Source organism: Solea senegalensis, linkage group LG7, assembly GCF_019176455.1.
Source record: "Solea senegalensis isolate Sse05_10M linkage group LG7, IFAPA_SoseM_1, whole genome shotgun sequence".
Taxonomy (NCBI): Eukaryota; Metazoa; Chordata; class Actinopteri; order Pleuronectiformes; family Soleidae; genus Solea; species Solea senegalensis.
Window position 1 is genome coordinate 14,932,189 of NC_058027.1, and position 18,260 is coordinate 14,950,448.

General features: G+C 40.3%; 1 protein-coding gene across 1 annotated transcript; it reads left to right on the top strand.

Annotated features, from left to right (window-relative positions):
- Positions 1 to 5,553: 5,553 nt before the first annotated feature.
- On the top strand, positions 5,554 to 7,646 carry LOC122772781. Its single transcript, XM_044031056.1, has one exon. It carries the CDS (start codon positions 6,317 to 6,319, stop codon positions 7,148 to 7,150), a length of 834 nt encoding a protein of 277 aa, XP_043886991.1. The 5' UTR covers positions 5,554 to 6,316; the 3' UTR covers positions 7,151 to 7,646.
- Positions 7,647 to 18,260: the final 10,614 nt, after the last annotated feature.

Consider the following 18,260-nt stretch of genomic DNA (forward strand, 5'->3'; position numbering starts at 1 on the left):
GTTACAGTGAGCCCTGCCCACACTCTTTATGATACATAATATGAATATTATTTTGGTAAGATTCAGCTTTTCCTACATAGTATTCAAATTGCCAAAACTTGCTCAAAGGAGTCAAAGTAAATGATGCATGCACGCAATGTTACTGTAAATAATTTCATCTCAGATAAAAGCCTCCCGGTTTACCGATCACTCTTCTACAGCTTTGTTCAGAGAGCAGAAAAAATAACTATTCTTACAGACAGGCAGACATCCTCATTAGACCAATAACTGGGCTCATGAAAATCACATTCAAGGTACTCACGGTTTGGATTTCATAAAATGCATTTAAATTTAGAACATCACCCGTTTTAAAGCATCACACCCATGACATTACCTACAACTTAACTGTCCACCGTCTTGGACGTTAATGATTATTAATTCGAAATGTCAGTGCACTTGCTATGATGCACGTCTGTTGGGTTTGTTGAAAAATGTGGGATAGTAAGTGCCATTAAATTCTCAAGTCAAAGCTACAAAACTGGAGAATACTTGCTCTGAGGCAATCTTTTTATTTTTTTTGGTTTTTATTTTAACACGGACAATTAATTGTTTACGTAATTGATCTTTTTTTTTCTATTAAGTCTATTAACTTTTAGCCTGAGGCCAGACAAAACAGAAGCACCAAACACAAATGCTATTATCAACTGCAGTTGCCAATTTAAATTTGGTGCTGTTAATCAAGCTGTGTGCAGTAATACACTCAAAAAAAATAACAACAACAACATTCAGCTTTGCCCAGTACAAATTAATGACAAACAAAAATGCCAGCCTTTTATATCACCATGTCACATCAAAGATAAAACATTTCTCTGCTGGTGGGAAAGCTTTGTAAAACTGTTGGTTGATGAAGCTTAAGACATCACTTTCATTGACAGGTCTCATAAATCAAGAGTTGCCATGTTTTGTTTTGTTTTTTTTGTCTACCATATGCTTCAACTTTTTCACATTCTCATACTGGAATTTTTCTTCAACAACGTCTGGTAAAGTTTTGGCTGACAGTCCAACGGCAATACCGACAACACCTTCCCAATTTGAAGTCAAGGCCTAAACAAGATTTTATCACACTAGGTTATCTTCCAATGCATAGTCCTGTATTTAATTCCATACTTAATTATGAAAACCAATGCAATGTCAGTCAAGAAACTCAAGAATACATAGTCAGAGAAATTCAAGGGTTTGATTCCTTTCAGTCTATATGACGATGTGTCCCTGGAAAAGACACATAATCCCAAATTGCTTCTGAAGGCTGTGTCAGCAGCATGTGAATGGGTATAAAAGATTTGTCATACAAAAAGCACAGCGCAACAATGCACTTTATGAATGAGTGATGGGGGGGGCTTATTATGTTATCATTTCTTGTCCTAACACTAGTGTAATCATATTTCCAGTCATAATTGTTGTTGTTTCTTTCCTTTATGAAATAACAGTTTGCAGTGCAGTTGCAGTAAATACGTCAGTGGAAAAGTGTTTATTGTTACTGTTAAAATTGTAACACAGTATTGTATTTTTGAATTAATAACTGTATATTAGTGTCATGCAGGAAAGAGATTTGCTTTATCTTATTCGTGAAACATTTTTATTTCCATGACCTCTGACATTTGACTCGGAGTGGATACGCAGCCCTCGTACTTCTGGCGGATATCGGAGCAGAGCTGCATAAATTCAGCGGAATTCAGCACAAGCGGGAAAGGGAGTAGGAAAATAAAACATCCTGTTTACTTTTCAGAATAAAAGATCCCGTGTTGAAACCACATCGTATTTCACTTTACTACATCACAGAAAGAGTCCTCGCGAGCTTAGCATGCTCTTGTTTACTCACTCAGTAGAAATACTGCTCTCTTTGTTGTGTTTACAACATTTACAGTGTATTTCCGTGCGAGAAGAACCCCAAAAAAAACCTAGTCTTGCGACTCCAGCTGTGCAGCTGTGTGGACACGGGCGGACGTGAGACGGCAGCAGTGAAGTGTATTGATTACGTCACAGAAAAAATAGGGATATATATCGAGTATCGCCATTCAGCTAAAAAATATCGAGATATGACTTTTAGTTCATATTGCCCAGCCCTATATGACAGCGATGAAAGTTTCAATTCACTTGTGTTTGGATGATGCAGTTAGAGAGTGGCAGAGCAGAGAGAGCACAAATCTATCAACAGACAAATTGATGTCTATCACCAAGTTACTTAGTACAAGAACAAAAGCAAATTTGTTATTCTGACCCGCATCAGCGTTACTTAATAGCAAGTAAAGTAGCAGTAGCTGAATGTTCTCGAAACTCCGAATTGCTAATGGTAATGATATTTAAGCTTATTAGAGTGAGAACCTAAGAGCTTAGTAAACTCGAAACCATGTCGTCGTCCCCCCCCCCCGCCTCTGTCCGCTACCTTTGGTGCCACCCCGTTCCCCGCGTCCGCTCTTATGTTCACCCGAGTCGTCAAAGTTTCCTGCCACTGTGTGAGACATATCTGCATTGCAGTGCCGAGAGGGAAAGTGGCTGCTGGAGGAGAGGAAATGTGTATGAATAGCTCGAGACAGAGATACAAAAAAAAAAAAAAGAATGAGAAAACGGAGGTCTGACCTGTCATTTACCAAAGTAATGGATGCCTGAGTGACAGGAAAACATCACTTGATGCATCATTTGGTATATTACACCAGCATGGTTTTATTTATTGCCTCTGAAGCAAATGCATGCCTTTTAATTTTAAATATATATATAGATATATAGATAGATAGATACATAAAATTAAATCTAATACAAACAATGATTTGCACCACAAAGTGCTGTCACAGAGAAATTACAGTGAGGGTCATCCACCCCCACCTCCCTGCAAGCCCCTGAGCCTCCCTATTATTAATGGCATCATCATTTTTCCTCTGCTCACTCTATTTCCCTTCTGATAGTACGGCCTGCTTCATCGTGTTCTGCCATGTTTCTGTAATTGCTCCAACAGCCTGCCTTATGCTGAGCATATAGTTTTTGTGTGTGCGTGTGTGTCTGCGTGTGTGTGTGTGTGTGTGTGCCAATCCAGTGTGCATGTGTGTTCTGTGTGTTGCTCTGTCCCCCATAAGGGCCGGCTGTGAGTTTGTGGGGCAGAACCAAGCTGCAGGCGAGCTCGACACAGAACGAAATGACAGCCTCCAGGCCACCATTGGTTGATGACCGTGAAAACACTTGCGGTCAACGTAAAGTGAGCAACCGGCTGTCACAGTGAGGCACCGCACTTGTGTGCTGCCCTGACAACAGCACCACAACAAGCCCCTCTACATTTAGACTCTGCAGTGCTGCAACAACAAAGGGACAGACCTACATTCACAACAGCAACCACTTCAGACTTCTGAAGTGCATATAAAGCAAAAATTGAGAGGAGCAAGACATCACCACTACTATTTGCCACGGTCTTTGAGAATAAATGCTTTTTTTTTTTTTCTTTACTTAAATTACGGTGTCCTGGAGAGAAAGTTGAGGGTGATTGCTGAATGTTGAACAAGGAGAGGGAATTAAGCTGGCGAGAAAGAACACCTAGACAGTCACAGATGCTAGCCAAGGTCAGATAAAGTGAGAAGTAAGTACTTAGAGCGCTACAGGAGCAGAGGCCAACTCTGTGGAGGAGGTGTGAAGGAGTGAGTGACCAAGCGTGAGCACCACCTCTTCTCTACCCATCATTAAATGAAGCCACTTAAACGGGGAAAAAAAGCCCTGCTCAAAAAAAGTCAATACACGGCACTTCTGCAAAGCCCTGATGGTTTTATTTGGCCATCTGTAGAATAGTTTTGTCTTTGATGGAGAAAAAATGCTGTGAATATGTGTCTAAAGGCACTTTTCACAGAGCCTTGCATTTTTGCTCACTATCTGAATTGCTTAATCTATCATGCTGCTGCCAGAAAACAGGTTCCTTAAGTTAAACTGAGAAGCAATGAATGATGTGCCAAGATCGTGTAGTAAGAGGAGATGATTACCCAGCTGTTTTTATCATCAATTTTTGACCTCTCCGTGTTTAAATCACACTTTTTTTTACCCCCTGCACCCCTTGCATTTCTTCTGTCTTGCCTTGTCTCGAGCTCACTGCGAGCACACAAACACAGTTTATTATGCGGTAACATTACCAGATCCCCTTAGGCAGCTGTGCATCTCTGTATGACTGATGAGGGTAATTTCTCCCAAACAACAGAATGATCACTTTGGTGTTGAGCACTACAGACCCTCCCTCTTCCCCCTGTCTTCCATCTTTCCTGTCTCCTTTTTAGCTTGCAACAAAAAGGAAAGCAAAACAAAGACGCTTCTTACTATGTTTCTTGCAGTGTCTTGAATGGTCCCAGAGATATGGAAATAGCTCTAACACGCGGCACACAAATAAAAACAAATTAATATGTAAAGTTACTCATTCCAAAAATGTACACTCATTCAATCTCTTCTTAATAGAAGGCTTTCAAATCCAGTTTCCACTTTGCCATTTTGGAGTTAAGAGCGGAGGGGTTTCCCTACTCTTTCTTTGATTACTATATAGATCCAATATAATACTCATGCCACTATGGATTAACTTCACAGTAAGAACCAATCCAAGCAAAAGTGAGTTTGTACTTCTGTGTACTACTGTGCACCATGGGATATACTACAGAGTAGTTAGAAGTAGTCTGTCTCTCTCTCTTGGCCTCATAGGTTCAGCCTCAGTGGTCTGTCTTTACCTATTATCCCATCTGTCAGTCACACACGAAAACAAATCCACCTGTCGGCCAGGAGACTGGACTGAACATGGCGATGCTACAGCTGTCTGGGCTTGACTTGGTACAGAATGGAGGAAGTCAGCGCCCTCCACTGGTGATGGAAAGCCCATTAAGATGCTTATTACCGCACCTGTCAGCCCCGGCTCCTCACCTGCACAGATCAGCCAGGCTAATGAAGACCGTCACTATTCACACAGCACCTTGAACATGGAAGTCATGCCTCTGTGCTTTTTGTGGTCCCCGTGTCCTTGATCACAAGGGCTCTTGAGCCTCGTAACAATTCAAGCGTTAAAAGACAGACATTCTTACCGCGCCACTTGATTGCCTCAACAATGAAGCTATTAATGCCGCATTACGTAAATTGTAATGGTCACAAACATCTAATGGGATAAAGGCTAAGTACAGTGCAATTTAATGCTGCTGACTTTCAGAGGGCTCTTTGAAGGATTTTTTCAATTATAACAGAGCTAATTTAATTCATTGTTTCATAGCTGAAAATGCACTTTTAAAGGATGACTGAGTCTCTATTTCAAAACTCAGGTTTAATCAGTCATGTACATTGAACACTGGAACGTCCTCTAAAAGAGATTGACAAAGTTGCCGGGGATCTGTGTTCTAGGTTTTAAAGGGACATAGTAGCCGTCCCTCCCCTCTTCCTCAGATAGCAGGCTTCAGTTGCAGAAGGGAGGGTATTCATCGAAAAGATGAAAAGAACTGCGCCTTTAAGAGGGCTGTCTCCCCTTCCCCTCATGCTCCCCCTCAACCACACAGACACTCCTCCTGTGAGCATTTGTGAGGCAGCTTCTGTCCCTTATGTGTCTTTGTGGGGAACAGAACAGTCTTCCCAGAGCATCACAGGAGACAAAACAGATCTCTGGGGAGGAAACATCAGCCGCAGACCTCAATGCATACCTGACCTCAACTTCAGTGGATGCCAAGATAGGCACAAGGACAGGAGACGCACACCCTCTGAAGCTGGAGTAAAACATCCAAGAAGTGGACCTTAACAGACGGACAAGCCAAGAGGTCACTTTTGAGTTCAAAATCTACATAATCGTCAGATCAAAATCAACGACGCTGGACTGGATCGCTAAGAAAAAGGTGGAGTCTTAATTTGAGCTTTAAGTTTCTCTGCAGAAAAGTTTTGTTAAAAAGATCAAAAGAATCATATGAGATGCATACAAACTTGGGAAAAGAAGGAAAGAAGATAATTTAGCCAAGTATTTTTTTTTTCTATCCATCTTCAGAGCACTTTTCCAAATATTCACTTGAGGTAGGAAATTGAGATACTCTTTCAAGAATATCTTAAATGGTCCCGACAGTGCTCCTAATTCACCAGCCAGGCGTTTATCTTATTTCTCCAGCTCCTTCTGAGGGAGCATTAAAGACTCCATTGATAGTGCTCTAGGGGAGCGGGTAATATTTCTTATATGAAGTCTTGAAACTTTATAGCTGTTGACTGAAGAGAGAGAAATGTGCAACATTTGAGATAATGGTGCCGAGCTGTTTCCAAGTGTGTCTGGACTAACACCGCAACAGCACTGAGGATAGTAGCTATGTTCACAGGGTGTGGAGTGGTCACTGGCCAAAACCAGTACCTGACCAGAGACGCAGTCAGGCCCCACCCAGGACTCGAGGTGAACACACCGATTCAAATGGAGAACGTAGTAGCCCCGGGGACCTGCGCTATCTACCAGGGTCACACTTACAGCAATGCTATGCAGCCAGCAGTGGTCGATGTCCCCGATCCTCTGAAGCCAGCACCACTAGCAGTACCTCCCCCAGCACTAAAACTAGGGCAGGACGGGTTCAAGAAAGTCTGCCGAACTGAGGAGGACAGTCCCTGCCCCTTTCCAGGATTGGCCTCTGGGGTGCTGGAGATGCGCGTGAAGGAAGGAAGTAAGATCCGCAACTTAATGGGATTTGCCATGGCACGTATGCAAGGAGAGAAATGTGAAAGTGGGAGAGATGTGAGCGGAGGTGGACTGAGGCAGGTGGTCTTCAGTGGGTCGGGTCGTGCAGTCACAAAGACTATCACCTGTGCTGAGATCATGAAACGAAAAGTGGGCTCGCTGCACCAGCTGACCAAACTCCGGTACAAGGTAGTCAAAGAGGTGTGGGAAAGTACTGAAGGGAGCTCATCTGAGATGACAGTGCACAGGACCGTGCCCTCCATCAGCATCCTTCTTTCCAAAGACCCCCTGGATCCACAGGAACCAGGCTATCAACCTCCAGAGACTCTTAGTGCTTTGTGGGAGGAGAAAGAGGGTGTCGAATCTGCTTCACAGACAGCATGCAAGAGACCTCTAGGACCTTCACCGTACAGCAGTTTCACTCACTGTAAGAGAGTGTGTTTGGGGGAGGGAGTCTCTGTGCTCCCTCCTCACTGACTGGCTGAGCTGGTGTCAAACAGAGGAGAGGATTGAATCAGAGTTCATTTGGAGCTGCCCTCCACTCAAGCACAATGCTGAGACAATCAGAACACTCACTGAGACAGAACAGTGCTTTTTCAAAAGAACTGAGCACCAATTCCAGCCTCCAGAGGTCAGTTTGACTGGGCCCTAAAAGCTTGCCTCTGTTCATTGAGCATTTAAGGGATGTTTTTCCTAGGCACGTTCAAAACATTCTCTCGCACCAACAAAGAGTGATGATGAGTGCTATTCTGCTGTAAAATCTAAAACAGATTTACATCCCATTTCACACCCACAAAAGAAAGAGCCAACAATTGCACAGGTTCCAGATTGCAGGTGGCAGTAAACTAAACTAATCTACAGCCTGTGGACAAAATCATTTATTAGCATCATGTTACAATCACCTATTCTTCTCTTAGTTGTAATCTAAAAAATAAAAAAGGTAGACCCATGAATATCAAATTAAAAACAAAAACATGAAGCCATTGATTTGAAGAAAAAAAAATGCAAAAGATTTTTTTTTTTGGTCTGATTATGTCCTCTCATGAAAACAAAATTAAATACATTTTTTCCAATGGAAATTCTGTTTTGTATTTCGTCTGTCTTATATTGAATCGCAAAAGCTCTGATTGAACAGAAAATCACAGTGTGCTGATCTTTTGATAAGAATAACTGCAGTGAAATGTGTCTGCAGAAAAAAAAAAAACAGATTTAATGACAAAGCTGTTGATAAGGCACAGCTCCTAAACCAACGCAGCCTGACATAAATGCCGAGAGCAGAAATACAAGCACAGATTATCATTAAGATAACAACATAACATCACACAACACAGTGGAGAAAGAGATTAAAACTAGGCTCCACAGAGCTAAACACAACACTGTTTCTACAAAATATGAATCCAGGCAACAGGCTACATTTCTTCCCCCTTCAGCTTGCAGGCCTCCCCTCCATATATATATTGTGTATAATACAGTCTGTTTCTTCCACTATATAATTATTAAACAGTTTCTAAAGCAAAGTAATATGCTGAACAAGGACATCTAAAAAGAGCCACATCTTTACAGCAACACTTCTACACTGCCTGACTGACATTATAAATTAAACACTCCAGCTGACATTTCTTTATGTCGCCTCCCTGCATTTTCATACCATTATTTACCAGAAAAGAAAGAAACCTCTCAGTAACGCTGAAGCTTAACTGGATGCAGCAGACACAATTCAACTCAGAGCAGAAAGCACAGTGTTGTTTAAAAAAGAAAACAAAACAAGGGCTAAAAGCATAGCTGTTGAATTGTATGGATTAGACATTGCTACACAAAATTCAAGAGAATTCACCCCAAACAAAATAAACCTTCCTCAGAGAGAGAAGAAAATTAACCAACTACTTAAGAACTTTTTCCACTTAATCATGTATTCTAGGGGTTTAATAACTTAGACAAGAGGAACCTTGTCTAAAGCCTCTACTGGTGATCTTAATGAAAATCTACAAGCGCAGATATCTGCCTCCGAAAGTAAATTAATCAAAGTGACTGCTAACTGGGGGGACAATTCTATTAAAGTAGAGGGAAAGAGACAAGTCACTCATGGCAATTTCTGTTCAAATTCCTCCAGAGGAATACAAATTGTGATATTTCATACAGTGGTCAGCCACTGCGTTATGCGTCTATGGCAGACATTGTGATTAACCTCCCTTTACAATCCCATTAAATGAATCAGAGCAGAGCAGAACACCCAAGGTTGAATAAGAAATGCTGCCACTGCAATACAGCACATACGTATGTAGCAAACTGTGTGTCCTCGAGACTGCTGGAAGGTTATCACTTCAGGTCGCTGTTATCACAGAGTTAACAGCTTTCACCCAAGAGCCCGTGGGACAGCCAGCCTGCAATGCAGGTCAAAAAGATAATAGCGCAATAAGTAAATTTCAAATCGACCTGCATCTGTTATCATGTATTAAGAATTCTGGGCCAAGTGTAAAATGTAGTGGGGGTAATTAGGGATAACGGTATAGCATACCTGAGTGAGGGAAGAGATAAAACACACTGACAAATGCATTATCCTGGAGCTAAATCCAATGTGGCTGGCACAGAATAGAATAGAAGAGACAACAAAGTGCAAGGACAAGGTTATTTAAAAGTTGAGAGTCCATTTACCCAATCATTTTTGTTCTCAAATTTGCAGTCAAACACAATGTGGAGGACACACATACCTGGGCCCAATATACACCAAGTTTGGTTATGCACACTGTCTTTGTATTGACTACACATGGATGATTCAAATATCTTCCCTTTCTATGAAATAGACTCAAATAAGGAAAAGAGGTAAATACAATTACTCATACATTCACTATTCACGAATTAAGATTATTTGTGACGGGCGTACGTTTTTGGGGAGCATTTCTATTAGAAAACAGCAAATGTGTCTGTCGATGTGGCATATTAAAGGTTTTGACTGTACAAGAGCACACAATCATGAAATAAAATCTTTTTACTTTTCAAGATACGTACAGAAATATCCCGTTAAAATGCTTATTTATCGTTTAAGTCATTAAAGAATATTATATCAACACTGACCAATCACAGTAATCTATCAATCCAGTCCAGACACAACAGTAACCTTCTGTTTACCAAAGCAAATAACTGCATGCACTTACTGTGAATAAATTCATTTTGAAGTTAACATCATAAAAGTGCTGGCACTCTTTTTTTTTTTTTCCCCCTTCTCTACTGCTGCAGCAGCAGCAGATGAGAGTGAGGTCTCTGGGATGGCGTGGGAGTTCGCTATCTCTCAGCCTCCAGATGGCTCCGTCTTCTCTTATCTAGAAGAATGGGTACTGCCTCAATTTTTCAACTTGCCTTATCTGGGAATCCTTTAAATTGAATATTTACTGAGCCTATGTTTTCTGCCTGTGTTAGCCTCTGAAGTCAACATTCCTCTGGCTTGTCAAGGCAGGCCAAAAGGTTTTTTCCTCACTCATACACTCTCATTGTCTGCCTTGTCAAGTAATGGGGTAGTGATTGATTATGTGATTGCTAGGAGAGAATGGAAGGTTAAGCAGAAACAAGTGAAGACATATTCAAGAATGGCCATGGAGGGAATATGTTCAACAAAGCAGAAAAATGCATTCTCTCAAACATGAAATCAGGCTGACCTTTGTTTAACGTCACAGTGAATTCATTATTTTCTAAAAATGTCTATTGTTTTTCTGCACAGTGTAAACTAGAAGTTAAGAGAATACTTAAGCAGCCATTGAAAACATCTTACTGCAATATGACTGGCTGTGGTTTATCTGCATAAACAAGCCATGCCACAGCTACTCCCCGGTAAGTGTCTGGAAATGTCTTTTCAAAACCATTTTGTGAAATGCCTCCATGTTGGATTAATCAGCACAGCTGAGGATGTAATTGCTGTGCTGAAGTCAAAGCTGTAAGAGCAGATAATGAACACTGACTACATAGCTGCCAGAATTCGGGGCAAAAGAAATTAGAAGTTCGCAGACCAAATGTCTTTTGCATTCTTTCCAAAGCGCTGATAGAAAATGAAGGCACACCATATTGACACTAAATAGAGACCATTTTAAAGCAGCACTGCCTATGAGTCGACGAATAGTCTCTACACAGTGGTGTTATGCAGTTGTGCTGTGAATACAACGAGACTGAGGCGAATTAAAAATTGCTTTAAATATTGAAATGAAAAGCAAATTATTTGTACCTTTTAGAACCCTGCATGCATATCTCACTTCACGTGTGGGTATCTGATCCTTTTTCATGAGATGGGCTTGTAAAAGGTGGAGAATTCCAAAAAGGACTTTATTTTGGCTGTTGCTGCCCTCTGGTGGACAAGTAAGTCCAAAATTATACAGTACACATACTTGCTCCTTGGAGAGGTTAGTGACTTGTGAAACAGAACAGAACGACTACCCATGTGCACAAACGCACACCACTGATGTTTAGAGGCCTGTCGCAGCAAAGATTGTTCTGTTTCAGTGATGCACACCAAACGGAAGAGACAGGACACATCAAGCCATGAGGTGAAAAATAAAGACAAATACTGCGGTGAGCTGGAAATGAATAGGCCCTTAGTCAGCATTTGCCCTCTGACCCCTCGGAAAAAAAATATGCTCAAGGGGAAAGTGCTGCTCTATGGTGGTTGTCATTATGTCATTATGACTCAAACTGCTACGTTCATAGGGGGGGGGAATGTTCCGTACAGGACTGCTGCATATTAACATCCCTTAGTCATGATCTACTCAGCACCGAGAGTGATGGACATCTATTATTTCGAGGTGTTCTCCGTGTAATTGGACTCTCCTTTCCAGTGAGATCAATAAAATCATTTAAAAGAAACAGCATAGTGGTTTACTTAAAGTGCATGAAAAGCAAATATAGACACATTATATGGTACGTTTTAGAAAATGGTGGCCGAGAACATGAACGTGAAAAACGTTACAACTGTGGATAGACTAAAGATTGAAGAAAAGAGTTTCTCTCTCTAGGCGTATCTAAAAATATGGCGATTAATCGATTATTAATTGATTACAAAAAATAAATCGTCAACTATTCTGAAAATCAATTTATCAGTCTTTTTGAGGGATTTTTAAGGAATTTCTGATTTTTCAGCTTCTTAAATGTGGACAAGACAAGAAGACGAGACATTTGAGAACATCATCCTTTCCAGGTTTGAGAAACACTGACATTTTATGGACCACACGATGAATCAAGAAAATAATGGTTAGTCGCAGCCCTAGTAGTTAACAGAACTGACGCTGATAGTAGTCGTTGCTTTCTCGTGTAACAAGACTTTAGCTTGTGTTAAATTTCCTGCTTGGCTCATAGACCGTGGTCAGAAATCACAGGGGAGAGGTTTCCTCCAGGACAGAAGCTGTAGCTGTAACTTTCACAAGGAGCTGATAAACACAGAATCTGGGATTCTTTCTTTTTTTTCTCAGCTAAATATTGCTGAAGTAAATCATATTCAGAAAGAAAAATGCAGTGACAGCCTAGCTATGTGCAAATACTTTGATATGATTGAATTTATTTTTGTTTTGATGTTATCCAAGACTGTGTACTGCCAGATAAGGGTTTTGTAAGATTTTGCTGCACATATTCATTTGTGTCAATAAATAATCTAAATAACCTTATTTTTCAACTTCTCAGTCAAATTTTTTGTTTAGGCTAGGGATGAAAAGATGTAGAGCTGAACAGTTAATCAAAATTTTAATCTAAAATCGCAATACATCGCCTACTGCAATTTTCAAGGTGCAATATTTTTTAAAGCCAAAATCTGTCAAAATATAATTTTAGATTAATAAATTCTTTTCATCGATACACATCTTACACATATTATTTCTCACAGATCTGCACAAATCACACAGTAATGACTGTAAATATGTTTCATATCGCAATCACAATTCCTTTCAAAATAATCGCAATTAGATATTTATTCAAAATCATTAAGCCCTACAAGGTGGTTCAGAGAAAGAGTGGAGACAAAGGAGGAGGTAGTGACACTTTAAGCATTGACTTTTATGTAGGATCCTATGAAATCTGGGTTACAGCTGTTTAAAATTCATAATTCCGTCTGTAATTCTGTTATCCCGTCATTTGTTCATGCCCTTTAAAAAAAAAAAATACCTGGCCTTCAGCCCCCAATTAAAGGTCACTTGCCATGGGGCTTACCTGGGGGAAACCCTGGCTATAATGACTATACAGTATAATTATTTCTTGGTTAATTTTCTGGAACACATCCACAAAATATGGTAGACAATTATACAGTTTTAAAATAACAACATTTTTAAAATAACAAAAAATAGCGTCAAGTAATTAGTGTGGCCTGCCCTTGGCTCTCTTAAGTGGAACCCTAACTAATGTTTTTGGTAAGAGAAATACCTGCTTTGAATGAGGTCTATTATGCTATGCAGGTTTATTCAGGTTTACATACACACATTATACAAGTCAAACACATTGACATCTTGTTAATATATAAGACTAACTTTCAGTCACATCATTCTAGGGCCCTATGACCAGTATCTACAATACATTGTGTTAAAGAACACATGCTTGAAAGCACTTAATGTTAATTCCAATTTCTGAAATAAAGTGTTATAAAAGGCACAGGATAAAATACTGCAATGGGTTGCATAAATAAGCTAAATTGTTTTGCTTACTCTTATTCGACCACAGTTCAAGGCACTTTGCTGGTAAAATAATTTGGACATCAATAAAATGGATTTCATAGGTTTCCATCAATCCGAACGTCCAAATGTCAAAGACTTCAAAATATGACAGGCATAAAAAACAACAAAGCACACTGTAAAACCCCTCAGCACACTTTATCAGCAGTTTACTCAAGAGTAATTGCACCTGCTCCTGACCTACACCACTGCTTTTGGTTTGCTTGCTGGCTGAGATGTCGCTGTGTCGTCAAATGATGCGAAAACAAACACAAAAGCTCCTGCACTTCATTCAAAATATAATATCAATATAGTACAGACTTATAGTACAGAAAGGGACAAAGAAGGGAAGACTCCTGCTCTGAGGCTGCAGGTAACATTGATGGAGAGGAAGAGGGAGAGAGAGAAGGGCAGCAGGACCGTAGCTAAACCAGCTCTGTGTGTTTGTGTACATTACATTACATTACATTACATTACATGTCATTTGGCAGACGCTTTTATCCAAAGTGACTTACAATAAGTGCATTTAAACATTTGGAAGTAAGTAAGTGCTTCAAGTACGCCAAACTATTAAGTGCTTTTTCTTTTTCTTTCATTCAACTGCAACCAAAATGCCGAAAGCGACGTTCATCTGCTTTGGTCCCCACTAAAGCATATATGTCTATATGTTTCTCCAGTGGACACACACATACACCCTTTAGTAGGGACCAAAGCATGTGAACGTTGCCTCTCTACGTGTATATTGAACAGGTGGTAAAATACCACCACTGCTTACTTTTTACTTCTGTCCAAATACTGACAGATCAGTGATGTCCAACTGCTTTGGTCCATGTGTGTGTGTGTGTGTGTTTTTAATGTTTAGCAACTTTTTAATTACCTGAATTGGGCAAGGTGGTTAGCGACACATTTTTTCTACAGTGTGATAACGTCAGAAGAGATATTTTCCATCACTTTAAGCAGTGGCGTGCACAGACAGTGCAGAAGAGCAGGCTAGTAGTACGATTAAGGCAGGCGTGTCCGAAGAGCGACATGGGGCCAAAGCAGCTCGGCCAGGCGGACTGAATTTCACGTGGACCTCCACAAATTGTTGTTTAGTTAACTATCCATCACCGAGATGGCCATTTTCTATACAGCACTGAATATAATTTCCACTAAGGACACCCTTTGGGGCACTGTTATATAGGGGCAGTAGGGAATTTCATAACGGCACCCATTTTGATCAGAAGGGCACCCATAGGAAACGAAGTTGCAAGGACATCTTAAAGGGCACTGCATCACTTTTCCCTACTAGAAAGTCACTCCTTTAGAAACAATCATTTTTTTTAAAATGTGTATTTAGCTTTAGAGGCCACAGCAGGGCACTTCCAAGTGTGTTACTACTCTGAGGGTACATCAGAGTGTATTTTGTGACTCAAGAGGGTCACAAGACGGGGCGCGCCACTGACTTTAAGCATCACACACACACGCTTGAAAAAAAACAAGCAGCTCCAAAGCCCACTGTCTAAAAATCAATTCAAACAACATATAGCTACCAATAATTTCTCTTCATTTGGGATACTCATGATTATTAATCACAATCACTGGAAAACAAAATAATTTTTCTCAGTACTGAGACCTTAATTATTAATATTATCAAGAGCAAAAAGGACACAAGTAAAATTTGAATTGATTCCAATGTTGACTGGTTAAAATGTTGTGCAATATTACTGCTGGTGTACTTGATACTGCATGTACTGGATGTGGGCCTTGGGAGTTTTAAAGAAATCTTAGGAGCCTCAACTTCTTTAGTTTCATAAGCTCTAGACCAGTGATCTCATGTGGCACTCCAAATGATTACATGCGGCCTCCAATGAATGTCATGTTATAATGAAAACATGGCCTATTTCTGACCTTCTCTTCCTGCTTTATTTCTGTCTGTTTTTGTAATTTATAAATTGATTTAGCATACTAAATTTTTGTTTTGTTTTGTTTTTTATTGTGAAGTATACATCACTCTACATGAAAACAAACGCTTTTCTATAGACCGTTCCCCTCTTGACCAGACTAGACGCTCATTGACCCCCAGGTCATTTGAATTTGAGTCCCTTGCTCTATACTTACGCGTTGCTCGGTCATATAGCCCGAAATCTCAACCTGTATGCAGTGTATGGAGCGTGTAACACATAAACATGACCCGTGTCTGGCCTGTGGGAGATGAAAACTCACCAGGTGTCGCTTTAATAATTGTCCCCGCCGCCCGGGGATTTGCGCGTCGTCGTCGGTCGTTGCATGTTCTGGTGTGTGTATTCTTCCTCCTGGTCCTGGAGAAAGAATATGATATGTTGTGTTATATTCCGGTGTCTCTCAACAACTATCAACGCCACTAACAACTTGTGTTAGTGCGTCAGTGGTTCAACGTCACCGCTGTCCTCCGTGCAAACTTGTGTCTCGCGCCATCCCAGGTAAAACGTTCTAAGCCACGCCCACGGGGGGAAGCAGCAGGTCATTCCTGACTCACTCACCAAAATAAAAGTGGCAATACTGTAAATAAAACCGCTGAGTCACCACAGACATGCCGTGTGTGCTATAGTTAAGGGATGATGTTTCACCAATATTATTCCTGTAGACCTTGAACAACGTTTACAGATTTTCTTCACAATCTTCCTGTTTATAATCCATCCGTTAATCCAAGAGAATTTTTAGAATGACAGCTGGTAATCCTGTGGCTCTCTTTTGTGTTATGTTATCTGAGTGCTGTGAATGTTAATCTCAGAATTTTCTTTCTATATTTTCCTTCAGAACAGGCAGACAGGAAGCAAATCAATGCTGCCATTGCTGCGGGTAGAAAGAAGCCAGGCCTGACACAATCTAATATCACTCAGAAAAATAATCCCTTTAGATATCCAACCAAAAAATAAATAAACACATGCTGCAGCACATAACTTCTGCAGTCATGATAAACAGTTTTCATTTGATGTATCTGAAAATACACACAGGTAATGGCACGGCTCTGTTGTTTAGATTCAACAGTGAATATATAGACCCCGCCTTTAGTCATGGTGACCAAAATTAACATTCTTGATTTGGCACGTCATTGTTTGTTACACTGTTTAATGTGATGTGATGTGAAGTTTATTCAATTAAAAGACGTGGCTGCGAGCATATATGAAAACATTCGTGGAGATCTCGTCAAGCTCTAAATACTACAATTACGTTCAGTTAAATCGGTCCATAAATGTTCTTGTCATGTTTTACCTCGCCTTTCGCCCTATATCAACTGGGATTTGCACCAGCAGCCCCAGTACAGTACCCTCATGTGGAGGATAAAGCGGGAGACGAATGACTGCACATTAATCGTCGTGAATTATCATCACACACATTCAATTCAGCATTTAAATTAAATTAAATTAAATTAAATTAAAAGCAAAGAAGACTTTCTGTGTCTGATGAACAGGCTGTTTTACTTTGTCTGTTTCTCCTATTGGAAACTATTAAATAAAAGCACAATAATTGAAAGTCCATATTCGTTGTGGCAAAAATCAACTGAGCCAGTGGCAATTCTAATGATGTTATCCTTTCGTTGAAAGTGTTTCTCCTGCTGTCTTTCCACCGTTTCATTTTTAAATGAAAAAAAACACATTTTCTAAAGTAATTTAGTTGATAGTGACCTTAACACTGCAATACTGCTTACCAGCCTGTTATTTTTAAAAAACCCAATTGAATCAGCCAGCTACATAAATAATGAGAATTCAGTAATGACTCAGTTTAACGTGAGGGATTTCTGCATCTCTTGTGTGGCTTGTCACAATCCAAGCCAAGGTCGGCAATATGACTAAATGATTTGGTTAATCTGAATTCAAACAGTGTCAGCTGGGGGTCCACTCCACGCAGCGGGAGGATGGGCAGAGTAATATCAACACAGTTGTGATTACTCCATTGAAGCAGTGGGGTGCTCCAGTCGCAGCCGAATCACTCTCCTCATTACAGACTACAAGGCCAAATCTCAGTGGGTGGACCCGCAGAATCAGACTCTGCATCTTCCCAACTGAAATTAATTGAAATTCATGTGTGGCACCCCGATGCTCCCCATCAACACCGCACTCATTCACATCCGAGATACACCAAGGCCACGCAAGTGTCTCGTTTGGAAAGAAAAGAAAACCAGAGGCTCCATTCTGTGATGTGGACCTCTACAATTATTCACCCCAGCTTGTAATCTACAGTTCACTGTTTCCGAAGCATACTGTATCTCTCAGTGTCATTCCTTTTAAAAGCAAAGCGAAATAATCTGGTGGTCAATGATTCCTGAAACAATCTCCTCCTGAACAGACACAGAGGGATTGAAGGTTTGGGGCAACAACAACAAGAACAACAATAATAATAATAATAATAATAATAAGCCATCAATCTTTTACATAATCAGGATACTTACTATGTAGCATGCAAAAGTAGTAGCACAACAGATGTGAAGATACACCATAGGCTGCATGGCAACCATGCTGTTTGCATCACAGGCTGTTTTAATAGTTTGTTGCAATGCACTACAGAGAGCTTTTTACTCACCACAGGCTCAAGCTTTTCTCCAAAACAAACCAAAGTACTACTCTTAAAGTGAGAGAGAGAGAGAAAAAACTATTATCACAAACACATTATCGGTTAATGCATTCACCCTTTCCCACCACTACTCCTTAGAAACCATTAAGATACCGTCTCTTCCACTTAACACACTTCTATTGCCCAAACTTGTCAAAAAGCGAGATTGCTTCTTGTAAATGTACAGCTGTTAGTCACAGTCTAATGGGAGAGTTTCTGAGCAGCTGAAGTCGAGAGAAACGTTCTCTGAATCGCAAACTCTGACTGTGAATGTGTACAAAGGAATCACAGCTTTATTTATTTATTTATTTACTTACTTACTTGCTTGCTTGTCAGTCAGTTAA

What these genes read in the sequence shown, in the direction of transcription:
- LOC122772781 (XM_044031056.1), top strand. Translation starts at nt 6,317, where the DNA reads ATGTTCACAGGGTGTGGAGTGGTCACTGGCCAAAACCAGTACCTGACC.